We start from the raw sequence: 14,164 nt of genomic DNA on the forward strand, positions 1-14,164 counted from the left end.
ATGCACTCTTCCTCGCACAAGACTTCAAATTAATGTTTATTTATTTATTATTATTTTTACGGAGAGAAGGCTTGGGCTACACATTAAACATTAAATTATATGCTGCGAGGTCTTAGACCTGCTCTAGTTTAAACAGCAAACATCAAGGGAAAAAAATGGTGGAAATACTAGAAATAATACTTTTTGCCAGTGAGAGAGGAGAGGTGGAGAGAGAGAGAGAGAGTCTAGAGAACACTGCTGACTAACCTTGAAAATAACCATAATAATCATAATAATAGCCTGGGGTCCATTTGTAAGAAGAGAACTGACGGCGGACATTTTCCTAACCAAATACGTCCTCGTAGGACAAATAGTGAAAAGTGTGGATCTACAGGCTCACAATGTTACAATAAAATATAGTGTTAACAGATTTTGATCAACTTTTTTTTCTACCAAAATAGAGGAACAAAGAGAAAAATACTTTATTAGCTAAAAGGATAACACAGAAAATGTCCTGGGGACTTGTTTCCATTGTGGTCCTATGATGTAGGTCCCATTTGGTGTATAATTACAGCACTACAATGTATTTACCTTGCTTATTGTAAATCGCTCTGGTTTAAGAGCATCTGCAGTGGCGTGCACAGACATTTAGAGGGGCAGGTGCTCAAGTGAAAAAAGGGCACCTTGTGCAGCGTGTGGAACCGGCCGGTTGCCTTAATAGTGTGAGATTTATAGATTTTGGGGCATAAATAATATATTAGAAGCTTTTTTTTTATCAAGAATTGATCAATGTCACCATGGTCACCATACTGTACAAAGAAAAGGGCACATTGCTGTCCAGAGGGCAAGGGCAGGTGGTGCTCTATAGCACCCCCTAGTGTCTATCTGTGCACACCACTGAGCGTCTGCTAAATGATTAAACTGTAAAAAATGTATATCAGACTTATCAGACAAATTTCTCAAAAGGAAATGCATGTATGTATTTAATTCAACTGACCAGAAGCTAAAGAAGATAAAACATATCCCCACCAACCATACAAAATGTAATGGCCATGAGGGAATAACATCAAAAGTGGGGAGGCATGGAAAACCATCATACCATGTTCTGACAAAACGGAGCACAGTGATTATAGCATGTTCTGATCAGAGCCATCTAATGGAAGAGTTAGGATATTGAGGGGGCAGAAACCGAGCGCTGTTCATGCAGCCTGAAAGGGGGACAAGCTGGAGTTGGAAAGACATTGTTTTCAACGAGGGCGGCGCAAATAAGAGCTATTTTAGGCATGTGTGCAACATGACAACTGTTTTAAAGTATTGTACAGTGAAAAACTAAAGTCTCTGTAATGTTTATGTTGTACGATTACTACAAAACAATCTAAAATAAAGATATTTAAGATCATCCCTGCAGGGCTGTTGCCTGAGTCCAATGCATTTCTGCCTACTTCCGGTCCAGGAAGTGGTTTTCGTAACTCTGTCTTACTCTTAGAGTATATTAATAGAGACGGCACCTCCCACCTCCCATCCACTTGCATTAAGTTGCTCAAAAGCGCATGCAGCGATTTCAACAGAGTGAATTCTGGGATGGGTTGCCCCAATAACATGAACGCGCTGGCCGTTGACTATCATTGCGCGTTGCACGCGTTCATGTATGAAACAGAGTGCACGTGTCATTGCCCCAATAACATGAATGTGCGCAATGATAGTCAACGGCCCAGCGCTGGCTCGAGCTGCAATGACAAATTCAGCCACTATGTCCATTTCGCTTCAGGGTTTCCTCCGAGTGCCGTCTCTATTCATATATACTCTAAGGTCTTACTCTATGGCTCTGGTTCTGACCGCTCATTGTTTGTTTGTGCGTCCCCTTGTTGTGTTGTGTCCAGGTGGAAACAAGCTGAAGGGACAACAGTTCCGCCTGGACTGGGCCTGGATCTCCTTGGAGAGAGAGTACTACGTGGTGGACGAGGGGGACAAGTTCCTGGAGGTGGTCCTCCGGAGGCGGGGCTACCTGGGAGAGACCTCCTTCATAGGTACTGTCTGTCTGTCTGTCTGTCTGTCTGTCTGTCTGTCTGTCTGTCTGTCTGTCTGTCTGTCTGTCTGTCTGTCTGTCTGTCTGTCTGTCGGTGTCGAACACTGTGACGGTGTCTCAGAGTTGGATGCTTCTTCTTCTGTGTCTCTGATGTCCAGCGTCGCACAAAACTATAGCGGTCGATCCGCAAGCTCACAATTATTGCGTCGCTCTTCAACTCTTCAAAATCAACTATGTTCGAAAACCGCTGGGAGTGAAAGTGATTAACACTAGCATGCCTGATTTAAAATCTCTACTAGTAAGACGGCTAACGGTCGGGCTGACCGTGTTTTTCGTGTGATTTGATTGGCCATTATCTCTCCCACTCGTCTAATGATTTTCACACCTCCCTGCACCCGTTGACGGCTTGCCATTGTCTTCTAAATGTTACATTCCAACTAATTCAAGGCAGCAGTTTCAACTGACAGGACAACTCAAGTTATTTTTTCTTTTTCATTTCAGTTTACCAAACTATAATTATAGTGACGATGTGAGCGCTATATATTCAATATAGCGCTCACATCGTGCGTTGGTGGGTTTTCATAAATATTGAACCAGTGTAAAGGATTAACAACAGCCTGACTAAACTCCTTTTCTCCTCCATTTCTTGAAAAGTAACGGTTTTAACATACAAAGGATTCCTGCCCGACAGCAACGTAATGACAGGAATAGAGTACAGACTCTTCAGGCGCTTCAAGGACACTCAATAGCTTGTATCGAGTGTGACGTCATTCCTCTAAAGTTCGTATTGACTGTGAGTTCAAACGCGGTCCTTTGCTATATGCCATACCATACTGCACAGTAATTACTGTAGCAGTGCAACGGCAGGCAGTGTCACTGCGGAATAGAAGTGATTTTCAAAGCCGACGACAACATCACAGCATCGAGTGTTTACCGTAAGCTCAAGTGTGTGTGTTTACTCTGTCCTTATAGTACCTTTTGAGGCGGCGGTGGCTCAGGGGTAGAGTGGCTGGATGGTAACCGCACGGTTGCCAGTTCAAACCCGGGCTCTCCCAGAGTTAGTGTCGAAGTGTCCTTGAGCAAGACACTGAACCCCTAATTGCTCCTGATGTGCTGGTTGGTGCGTTTCATGGTTTCTGACGCCATCGGTGTATGAATGTGTGTGTGAATGGGTGAATTGATGCACAATCTATGTAAAGCGCCTTGGATAAAGGCGCTATATAAATGCACCATTTACCATTATATAAATGCACCATTTACCTTACACCAGTGGTTCCCAAAGTGGCGTCCGGGGACCCCCTAGGGGTCCTTGAGGCAGTTCCAGGGGGTCCCCAGCTAAATGATAGTTTGGAACCAAATGGGCCCTTGTGGGTCTAACTCTGAAAGTGTACAAATGGAACCAAACTGTTCCAATTTAACTCCGAGTACACTGTCAGAGTTAAATTAACATTGATTTTTTACAACATAAATTGGGGGTCCCAGAGATAGAAATGCCACTAAATGGGGGTCCGTAGCCTATTGCATATCAAACTGAGGGTGCTTGGAATTAAAGGGCAGTATTATGCGTGTCTTAAGTACCAGGTCTTATGACTTAACTTAAGACCTGGAGGCGTGGTCAATGCTGTTTGGCCACTCAGAATAGCCAAATGGCATTGATCACGCCTCCAGGTCTTAAGTTAAGTCATAAGACCTGGTACTTAAGACACGCATAATACTGCCCTAAATGGTTGAGAATCACGTAAAAATGCCCCCAGTTTGGTGTATATATATGCATCTTTCCTCCAGACAGACCACTACAGATAGACTACAGACTGTATATATATGCATCTTTCCACCAGACAGACCTCTACAGATATACTACAGACTGGTGTATATATGCATCTTTCTACCAGACAGACCACTACAGATATACTACAGACTGTATATATGCAGCTTTCTACCAGACAGACCACTACAGATATACTACAGACTGGTGTATATATGCATCTTTCTACCAGACAGACCACTACAGATATACTACAGACTGTATATATGCAGCTTTCTACCAGACAGACCACTACAGATAGACTACAGACTGGTGTATATATGCAGCTTTCCTCCAGACAGGCCACTACAGATATACTACAGACTGTATACAGTTGGAGGCCATCGATATTGTCCTTTTCTTTTTGCTGAGGTTTGCGTGATCTGCGCAAAAGGACAGTTAACCCATTTTGGGCGGGAACCCCTTTTGGTGTTTTATACATTATGTTATACTTTAGCTATTGAAAAATAGCAGATCTACAAGCTCATAGCGCGCCACCGAGTGGCGCGCTACGAGCTTGTAGGTCTGCTATTTTTGAAAAATCGTGAAAATATTTATTTCAGAAAACTGGAGGATTTAGAAGGATTTTTTAAAATGTTGAGGTCAGGCCTAAAAGGGACAATATCGGTGGCACCCAACTGTATATGCAGCTTTCCACCAGACAGACCACTACAGAATGAAGCCCCGCCCCCAGTGGGAGATCTGTCGGTTTGAAGGCGTGAAAAAAAAGGCTTAATCACTTGAGAGCCGACCCGCTGATCTACCATGCTACTGACACTGATTTGATTGTGTGTGTGTGTGTGTGTGTGTGTGTGCGTGTGTGTGTGTGTGTGTGTGCGTGCGCGCGTGCGTGCGCATGCGTGTGTGCGTGCGTGGGTGCGTGCATGAGTGTATGTTTGCGTATCAACGAGTGTGTATTTGTGCGTGTGTATATGTACGGTAGTAGCTTTATTAGAAGCATAAACCCCTTGATATGCGTGCGTGCGTGCGTGCGTGCGTGCGTGCGTGCGTGCGTGCGTGCGTGCGTGCGTGAGTGCGTGCGTGAGTGTGTGTGTGTGTGCGTGTCCTCATGGGAGGACTTTAAGAGTGTCTCAGAGGGACACATAAAAGCCTCCTTCCCAGACTCTCTTCTCTACACACACACACACACACACACACACACACACACACACACACACACACACACACACACACACACACACTGCTGACACACGTGCATGTTCATACAACATATAATCCCACGTAGTATTATAGAAAGAAACTCTCCTACATCTGAAACGAAATGAGATGAATGTGGAATGTCTGTCGGGGGGGAAATAGCAGATCTATAAGCACTGCAGTATACTCACATGCACGACCCACGTTTGGTCTGCTGTGAAGCAGAACAATTAACGGGTCCATTTGGTTCCGTTTGTACACTCTCAGAGTTAAATTAACCCATTTTGGGCGGGAACCCCTTTTGGTGTTTTAAACATTATGTTGTAATTTAGCTATTGAAAATAGCAGATCTACAAGCTCATAGCGCGCCACCGAGTGGCGCGCTATGAACTTGTAGGTCTGCTATTTTTGAAAAATCGTTAAAACGTGCCTCAAATCTTTCAGAAAATTGTCATGATTTAGACAACTTTTTTTTTTAAATTTCGACACCAGGCCTAAATGGGTTAAATTAACATTGATTTTACAATATAAATTGGGGTCCCAGAGATGAATGCCATTAAATGGGGGTCGGTAGACTAATAATATGCATGTCAAACTGGGGGACCTTTGAAATGAAACGGGTTGAGAATCACCGCTAAACATCTTCTCTTATGGAGGGTCGCTGGCATGTCTTTTCTAATGGGGGTCCGCGGGGCTAATTAGTGTCAATTTGGGGGTCCTTGACATGAAAAAGTGTGGGAACCACTGCTGTAGTGGATACATACAAGTTTAAGCTCCGACACCTGAGCATATGGGAACGGCAGCTGTATGCATTTACCTATTGGCACTTCTCACTAAATACTAGCGCCGTGTGCCTCTGCCTCAACCTCGCTCCGTATTTTATGTAAATATTTTGAATTAATGGATCGTGTACAGTGTAGTTTTCTCTGATTTTTTTTCAATCAAGGTACCTTTACTCAAGTTACAGTAGTACAGTAAGTTACTATTAATTAGACCCACTCCTGCAGAGCAGGTGCATTGCAATTGCTGACATCTGTCTCTGACAGTTTAAATTCCATTTGATCAAACTTGGCATATTAAATTGAGAATAGCTTTATTTATTTTTCTTTAAAGCACCGTCTTTGAAGAAAAATAAATGCAAGGTCAAAATGTAGCCCATATTTTGTGGGTGTAGCATCTCTCTGTGAGTGCATTTCTTTTCTTTTTTGATCAAAGTTTCTTTATTAATTTTCAAGTCACAAAAATAGCATACAAATTTTTCTTGAACTTTTTTACCCCTCCCTCCCCCCAGAGTTAGTTTTCTCAGATTTAAAAAGAAAGTTCAATATGCTTCTCCAACTGTACCGACAGACAGCCTACTGTATGTGGTGGAAAAAGTACTGACAATTTTGACTTAAGTCAAAAGTATCAATACTTCAATATAGAAATTCTCTGTTACAAGTAGTATAAGTCTGGAATGTAAACTGTGCTTGAGTAAAAGTGCTCACGAACAGTCTGTTCTCTTTTTTTCTTCTTCTTTTCAATTCTAGTGTTGTTTATTACTTCCAGTTGACTATAGATAGATATAGCTTTATTAGACAGACTATATATAACAACATTGATGCCATTGCCAACACTCTCTGTCCTTCTATTATCCACTTTATGGCTTCCATGTGCCATCTCCTCCTGTCTGGTCCTCCCTGCCTTCCATGTGCCGTCTCCTCCTGTCTGGTCCTCCCTGCCTTCCATGTGCCGTCTCCTCCTGTCTGGTCCCCCATGCCTTCCATGTGTCATCTCCTCCTGTCTGGTCCTCCCTGCCTTCCATGTGTCGTCTCCTCCTGTCTGGTCCTCCCTGCCTTCCATGTGTCGTCTCCTCCTGTCTGGTCCTCCCTGCCTTCCATGTGTCATCTCCTCCTGTCTGGTCCTCCCTGCCTTCCATGTGTCGTCTCCTCCTGTCTGGTCCTCCCTGCCTTCCATGTGCCGTCTCCTCCTGTCTGGTCCTCCCTGCCTTCCATGTGCCGTCTCCTCCTGTCTGGTCCTCCATGCCTTCCATGTGTCGTCTCCTCCTGTCTGGTCCTCCCTGCCTTCCATGTGTCGTCTCCTCCTCCCTGCCTTCCATGTGTCATCTCCTCCTCCTCCCTGCCTTCCATGTGTCGTCTCCTCCTGTCTGGTCCTCCCTGCCTTCCATGTGTCGTCTCCTCCTGTCTTGTCCTCCATGCCTTCCATGTGTCATCTCCTCCTGTCTGGTCCTCCCTGCCTTCCATGTGTCGTCTCCTCCTGTCTGGTCCTCCCTGCCTTCCATGTGTCGTCTCCTCCTGTCTGGTCCTCCCTGCCTTCCATGTGTCGTCTCCTCCTGTCTGGTCCTCCCTGCCTTCCATGTGTCGTCTCCTCCTGTCTGGTCCTCCCTGCCTTCCATGTGTCGTCTCCTCCTGTCTGGTCCTCCCTGCCTTCCATGTGTCGTCTCCTCCTGTCTGGTCCTCCATGCCTTCCATGTGCCGTCTCCTCCTGTCTGGTCCTCCCTGCCTTCCATGTGCCGTCTCCTCCTGTCTGGTCCTCCCTGCCTTCCATGTGTCGTCTCCTCCTGTCTGGTCCTCCCTGCCTTCCATGTGTCGTCTCCTCCTGTCTGGTCCTCCCTGCCTTCCATGTGCCGTCTCCTCCTGTCTGGTCCTCCCTGCCTTCCATGTGCCGTCTCCTCCTGTCTGGTCTTCCCTGCCTTCCATGTGTCATCTCCTCCTGTCTGGTCCTCCCTGCCTTCCATGTGCCGTCTCCTCCTGTCTGGTCCTCCCTGCCTTCCATGTGTCATCTCCTCCTGTCTGGTCCTCCCTGCCTTCCATGTGTCGTCTCCTCCTGTCTGGTCCTCCCTGCCTTCCATGTGCCGTCTCCTCCTGTCTGGTCCTCCCTGCCTTCCATGTGTCGTCTCCTCCTGTCTTGTCCTCCATGCCTTCCATGTGTCATCTCCTCCTGTCTGGTCCTCCCTGCCTTCCATGTGTCGTCTCCTCCTGTCTGGTCCTCCCTGCCTTCCATGTGTCGTCTCCTCCTGTCTGGTCCTCCCTGCCTTCCATGTGTCGTCTCCTCCTGTCTGGTCCTCCCTGCCTTCCATGTGTCGTCTCCTCCTGTCTGGTCCTCCCTGCCTTCCATGTGTCGTCTCCTCCTGTCTGGTCCTCCCTGCCTTCCATGTGTCGTCTCCTCCTGTCTGGTCCTCCATGCCTTCCATGTGCCGTCTCCTCCTGTCTGGTCCTCCCTGCCTTCCATGTGCCGTCTCCTCCTGTCTGGTCCTCCCTGCCTTCCATGTGTCGTCTCCTCCTGTCTGGTCCTCCCTGCCTTCCATGTGTCGTCTCCTCCTGTCTGGTCCTCCCTGCCTTCCATGTGCCGTCTCCTCCTGTCTGGTCCTCCCTGCCTTCCATGTGCCGTCTCCTCCTGTCTGGTCCTCCCTGCCTTCCATGTGTCATCTCCTCCTGTCTGGTCCTCCCTGCCTTCCATGTGCCGTCTCCTCCTGTCTGGTCCTCCCTGCCTTCCATGTGTCATCTCCTCCTGTCTGGTCCTCCCTGCCTTCCATGTGTCGTCTCCTCCTGTCTGGTCCTCCCTGCCTTCCATGTGTCGTCTCCTCCTGTCTGGTCCTCCCTGCCTTCCATGTGTCGTCTCCTCCTGTCTGGTCCTCCCTGCCTTCCATGTGTCGTCTCCTCCTGTCTGGTCCTCCCTGCCTTCCATGTGTCGTCTCCTCCTGTCTGGTCCTCCCTGCCTTCCATGTGTCGTCTCCTCCTGTCTGGTCCTCCCTGCCTTCCATGTGTCGTCTCCTCCTGTCTGGTCCTCCCTGCCTTCCATGTGTCATCTCCTCCTGTCTGGTCCTCCCTGCCTTCCATGTGCCGTCTCCTCCTGTCTGGTCCTCCCTGCCTTCCATGTGTCGTCTCCTCCTGTCTGGTCCTCCCTGCCTTCCATGTGTCGTCTCCTCCTGTCTGGTCCTCCCTGCCTTCCATGTGTCGTCTCCTCCTGTCTGGTCCTCCCTGCCTTCCATGTGCCGTCTCCTCCTGTCTGGTCCTCCCTGCCTTCCATGTGTCGTCTCCTCCTGTCTGGTCCTCCCTGCCTTCCATGTGTCGTCTCCTCCTGTCTGGTCCTCCCTGCCTTCCATGTGCCGTCTCCTCCTGTCTGGTCCTCCCTGCCTTCCATGTGCCGTCTCCTCCTGTCTGGTCCTCCATGCCTTCCATGTGTCGTCTCCTCCTGTCTGGTCCTCCCTGCCTTCCATGTGTCGTCTCCTCCTGTCTGGTCCTCCCTGCCTTCCATGTGTCGTCTCCTCCTGTCTGGTCCTCCATGCCTTCCATGTGTCGTCTCCTCCTGTCTGGTCCTCCATGCCTTCCATGTGTCGTCTCCTCCTGTCTGGTCCTCCCTGCCTTCCATGTGTCGTCTCCTCCTGTCTGGTCCTCCCTGCCTTCCATGTGTCATCTCCTCCTGTCTGGTCCTCCCTGCCTTCCATGTGTCGTCTCCTCCTGTCTGGTCCTCCCTGCCTTCCATGTGTCGTCTCCTCCTGTCTGGTCCTCCCTGCCTTCCATGTGTCGTCTCCTCCTGTCTGGTCCTCCCTGCCTTCCATGTGTCGTCTCCTCCTGTCTGGTCCTCCCTGCCTTCCATGTGTCGTCTCCTCCTGTCTGGTCCTCCCTGCCTTCCATGTGCCGTCTCCTCCTGTCTGGTCCTCCCTGCCTTCCATGTGTCGTCTCCTCCTGTCTGGTCCTCCCTGCCTTCCATGTGTCGTCTCCTCCTGTCTGGTCCTCCCTGCCTTCCATGTGCCGTCTCCTCCTGTCTGGTCCTCCCTGCCTTCCATGTGCCGTCTCCTCCTGTCTGGTCCTCCATGCCTTCCATGTGTCGTCTCCTCCTGTCTGGTCCTCCCTGCCTTCCATGTGTCGTCTCCTCCTGTCTGGTCCTCCCTGCCTTCCATGTGTCGTCTCCTCCTGTCTGGTCCTCCATGCCTTCCATGTGTCGTCTCCTCCTGTCTGGTCCTCCATGCCTTCCATGTGTCGTCTCCTCCTGTCTGGTCCTCCCTGCCTTCCATGTGTCGTCTCCTCCTGTCTGGTCCTCCCTGCCTTCCATGTGCCGTCTCCTCCTGTCTGGTCCTCCCTGCCTTCCATGTGTCGTCTCCTCCTGTCTGGTCCTCCCTGCCTTCCATGTGTCGTCTCCTCCTGTCTGGTCCTCCCTGCCTTCCATGTGCCGTCTCCTCCTGTCTGGTCCTCCCTGCCTTCCATGTGCCGTCTCCTCCTGTCTGGTCCTCCATGCCTTCCATGTGTCGTCTCCTCCTGTCTGGTCCTCCCTGCCTTCCATGTGTCGTCTCCTCCTGTCTGGTCCTCCCTGCCTTCCATATGTCATCTCCTCCTGTCTGGTCCTCCCTGCCTTCCATATGTCATCTCCTCCTGTCTGGTCCTCCCTGCCTTCCATGTGTCGTCTCCTCCTGTCTGGTCCTCCATGCCTTCCATGTGCCGTCTCCTCCTGTCTGGTCCTCCCTGACTTCCATGTGTCATCTCCTCCTGTCTGGTCCTCCCTGCCTTCCATGTGTCGTCTCCTCCTGTCTGGTCCTCCCTGCCTTCCATGTGTCGTCTCCTCCTGTCTGGTCCTCCCTGACTTCCATGTGTCATCTCCTCCTGTCTGGTCCTCCCTGCCGCCTGGCCTGTTTTCTGTTCATCACACGCTCTCTCGTCTGTTCTCCTCTTCTGACACGAACATCACACCCAGCAGCATGCAGCACCCACCTGGCTCCCTCGCTATACCATATCACCCTCAGTCTCCATCCATCTGTCCTGCATCGTCCGTCTGTCTGTCTGTCCTGCACTGTCTGTCTGTCTGTCTGTCCTGCACCGTCTGTCTGTCTGTCTATCCTGCACCGTCTGTCTGTCTGTCTGTCTGTCTGTCTGTCTGTCTGTCTGTCTGTCTGTCTGTCTGTCTGTCTGTCTGTCTGTCTGTCTGTCTGTCTGTCTGTCTGTCTGTCTGTCTGTCTGTCTGTCTGTCTGTCTGTCTGTCTGTCTGTCTGTCTGTCTGTCTGTCTGTCTGTCTTCCCTCCCTACCTCTCCTCCTCGCTCCCTCCCTCCCTCTCCTCCTCCCTCCCTTCCTCTCCTCCTCTCAAGAGGTCACCTGTCAGGGACAGAAGATTTAATATCATATTTTAGGGGTCGAAGCCTGAAGGCTGAAACCGTATTGCCTTTGTCTTCATTCCGCGGTGGAGCGAATTCCCCTGAGAAGGCGATTGGACGAGACATGACATTATCGAGACATAGAGACATGACATTATCGCCAGTGATGGCTCGCACAACCAATACTATTTGTTGTGCAAGTCATGTCTAAGTAAAGGTCAAAATTCGGAGCTTTGAAAAGTCATAACTCACGTGCTGCCAGTCCGATTTTCACTAAATCCTTTAATGAAAATGAAGGCACTATAACAACTAAGTACCAGAAGACCTTCAGAGTGCTGACTATATGCTTTATTTTATACCGTGGATTATGTAACTGATGGCATCATCCACACCAATATATCAGTCTAGTCAAAGCAATTTCCTACTTTGAAAGAAAAAAAAAGTATAGGCGCATTAGGCGGCAACTAAACATACTTTTATGTGAGATGTTGCCCAGTTAGGATGCGTCTGCAATATCCCGTTTTCTCCTCTCTTCTGCATCTATAGAGTTATGAGTTGCCGTACTGTAGTTCCAGCCCCAGGGTTCCCTCAACTCAGGTTAACCCATTCAGACCTGAGGTCGATTCTACAAATGCCTTGTAAATCCTGACAGTATTCTGAAAAATAAAAATATGTTGTTCCCCCCAGAAGCAAAGATTTGAGTTAAAAACGTTCGCTCTGAAAGAATATATATTCAAAGATTTGTGCCACATTTTCACGATCTTTCAAAAATAGAGTGCCGCACTACGAGTTCCATGAGTTATGGAAGGCACAGACAGGAGGGACCGTTCTAAAGCACTTGATACTCGCTACATCTCCATGCCCCCCCCCCCCCTGCCGGGATCTGACCCCCGCTGACCTCTGGATATTGGCTGTGCGTGCTCCATGCCGAGAACGCACAGCCAGACTCGAACCATCTAAAGTTCATCACTTCCTATCCTCATGCAGGAAGGTTGTTTTTTCTGTGTGGCCGTGCGTGCGTTCGTGCGTGTGTGCGCGTGTGCACGTGTGCGTGCGTGCGTGCGTGCGTGTGTGCGTGCGTGCGCGCGCGCGTGCGAGTATAAATGTCACTCGCCACTCGCTCTGATCGCTATATAAGTGCTGCGGTTCTCAAAGTGGGGTCCGTGGACCCCAGGGGGTTCTTGACAGGGCTTCCAGGGGGGTCTCCAGCTAAATGATTGAATAGGCTCTATGCACATAACGCCATTTTGGGAATACTCTTCCTACCTCCGGGGCCTACCTCCGGGTGTTACCGATGATACTAATTAAGTCTCTGTTCCATTTCGGTCAAGGTGCTGATTGTGCATGTTGGCTCACTGGTTAAACACTCTGCTAATTTGGTTCCATTTGTACACTCTCAGAGTTACTGTAGGGGTCCTTGCAATTGAAACCACTGACTGTACACTAAATGGAACACAGTCTTATTTAGTATTTGCAACACCTATGAAGGAAGTCGGAAGAGTTAGAACGAAGTAGAAAGAGTTATTTCCAAAATGGCTCAAATGTTAGAAAACATTTGAGCGAGGAATAGACGATGCAGTATACCCAAAAATGGATTCTATTTCATCAACTCACTTCCTTGTGTTTTCCGACTGTGCTGCAGCTGGGCTAGCCTGGAACTCACCTATGCTTTCTATGGCATAGGCAGCTCCCGGCAGGATCCGCCGGCAGAAACTGTGCGTAGCTGCTGGACATGAGACTAATTAATTAGAGCGACAGAGAGAGAGAGGAGTGTGTGTGTGTACAGGTGTGCGTGTGCGTCAATTTAACAAAGGTGCAGACGATCAGAAATCAGCAGAGAGCGATGACGTTTGCGCTACTCTATGCCGAATTGAAGTGGACTCGGACCCAGACTTTTTTTTCTCTCCCTGGAAATAAAAACGTCTGGGTTTCCGAGGCTACAGCTGGGCAGACGCCGGCCGGGGCGACACTTATGGAATACTTTCACTACCAAGCAAGGAAATTCCTCGTTTTGTTGTGTTTTGGGTCAATTTATAAATTTTTGTATTACAAGCAGCCGTGTAATAAGAGGGATAATGTATGGCTGAGTGGTCATTGTTTATGGATAAATCACCTTCAGGCTGATTAACCACCTCCACTCTCAGACTTTGGCCCAACAATGTTTACCAAACTCAGCATCCTTGAAATGAAAAGGTTTGAGAACCACTGTCATCTATACATGATGCCATGACCGGATCCAAAAAATGCGACTTTATTTGAGACACCCACTTCAGAAATGCAGACAGCGTTGGGTTTGTGTGCATTTCTGCAACATACAGTACACAGATTTTCAAAGTCGGACTGGAAACATAAATACAATTTCAATTTCAATTCAACATTTTGGGCGGGAACCCCTTTTTGGTGTTAGCATTATGTTATGCTTTAGCTATTGAAAAATAGCAGATCTACAAGCTCATGAGCTTGTAGATCTGCTATTTTTGAAAAATCGAAGAACGACTGACATAGAATCATAGCTTTTTCAGAATACTGTCAGGATGTAGAAGACATTTTTAGAATCTGATCTCAGGTCCAAAACTGTGAGAGAGAGGATTTTTATTTACAATAAACTATTTCAACAATCTTTTGTCAAATAAATTGACAAAAAAAAAAGTCCCTCACATTAAGGTCAATTATATCCTGCACATAATTCTACGTTCATTAAAACTCTGAACTCTGACTGGGGAGGGAGTCTGGGAGATAGGTGGATTCTAAGAAGTTATTTAAAAAAGAAGGGAATATGTTATATTCGAGGACAATGAAAATATGTTGGAATTTTGTGGCGTCATTAACATTTATGTTGACATTATGGCACATCGACTATCTAGGAAATAAAAATCACACCCGTGTGAAGTGAGGGGCGCTATACATCTTTTATTACATAATTATCAGACAAAACAAACATGGGACAAAACAAACATTAAATTCTCTTTTTTGTCAATGGCATTTAATGTTTGTGTTAGGGACACAATTACTTAAATTTCCCTTCATTGTCACATTGTTTAAGGAAAAACAAACCTATATACAGGAGGGGCTGTAGCACCCCTCAAAAACATGGCACTTAATTTCATAGTA

General features: G+C 48.0%; 1 protein-coding gene across 1 annotated transcript in view; it reads left to right on the forward strand.

Annotated features, from left to right (window-relative positions):
- The window catches only part of LOC306928692 (FRAS1-related extracellular matrix protein 2-like), a gene marked incomplete at its 3' end in the record, with an annotated part of 185,734 nt that overhangs the window by 62,363 nt on the left and 109,207 nt on the right, over positions 1-14,164 (forward strand). Inside the window, exon 5 of the mRNA XM_079508962.1 lies at positions 1,860-2,006. Coding sequence (XP_079365088.1) covers positions 1,860-2,006 — 147 coding nt within the window. The remainder of the gene's footprint in view (positions 1-1,859; positions 2,007-14,164) is intronic.

This window comes from Electrona antarctica, assembly GCF_951216825.1.
Source record: "Electrona antarctica genome assembly, chromosome: 8".
Lineage (NCBI taxonomy): Eukaryota > Metazoa > Chordata > Actinopteri > Myctophiformes > Myctophidae > Electrona > Electrona antarctica.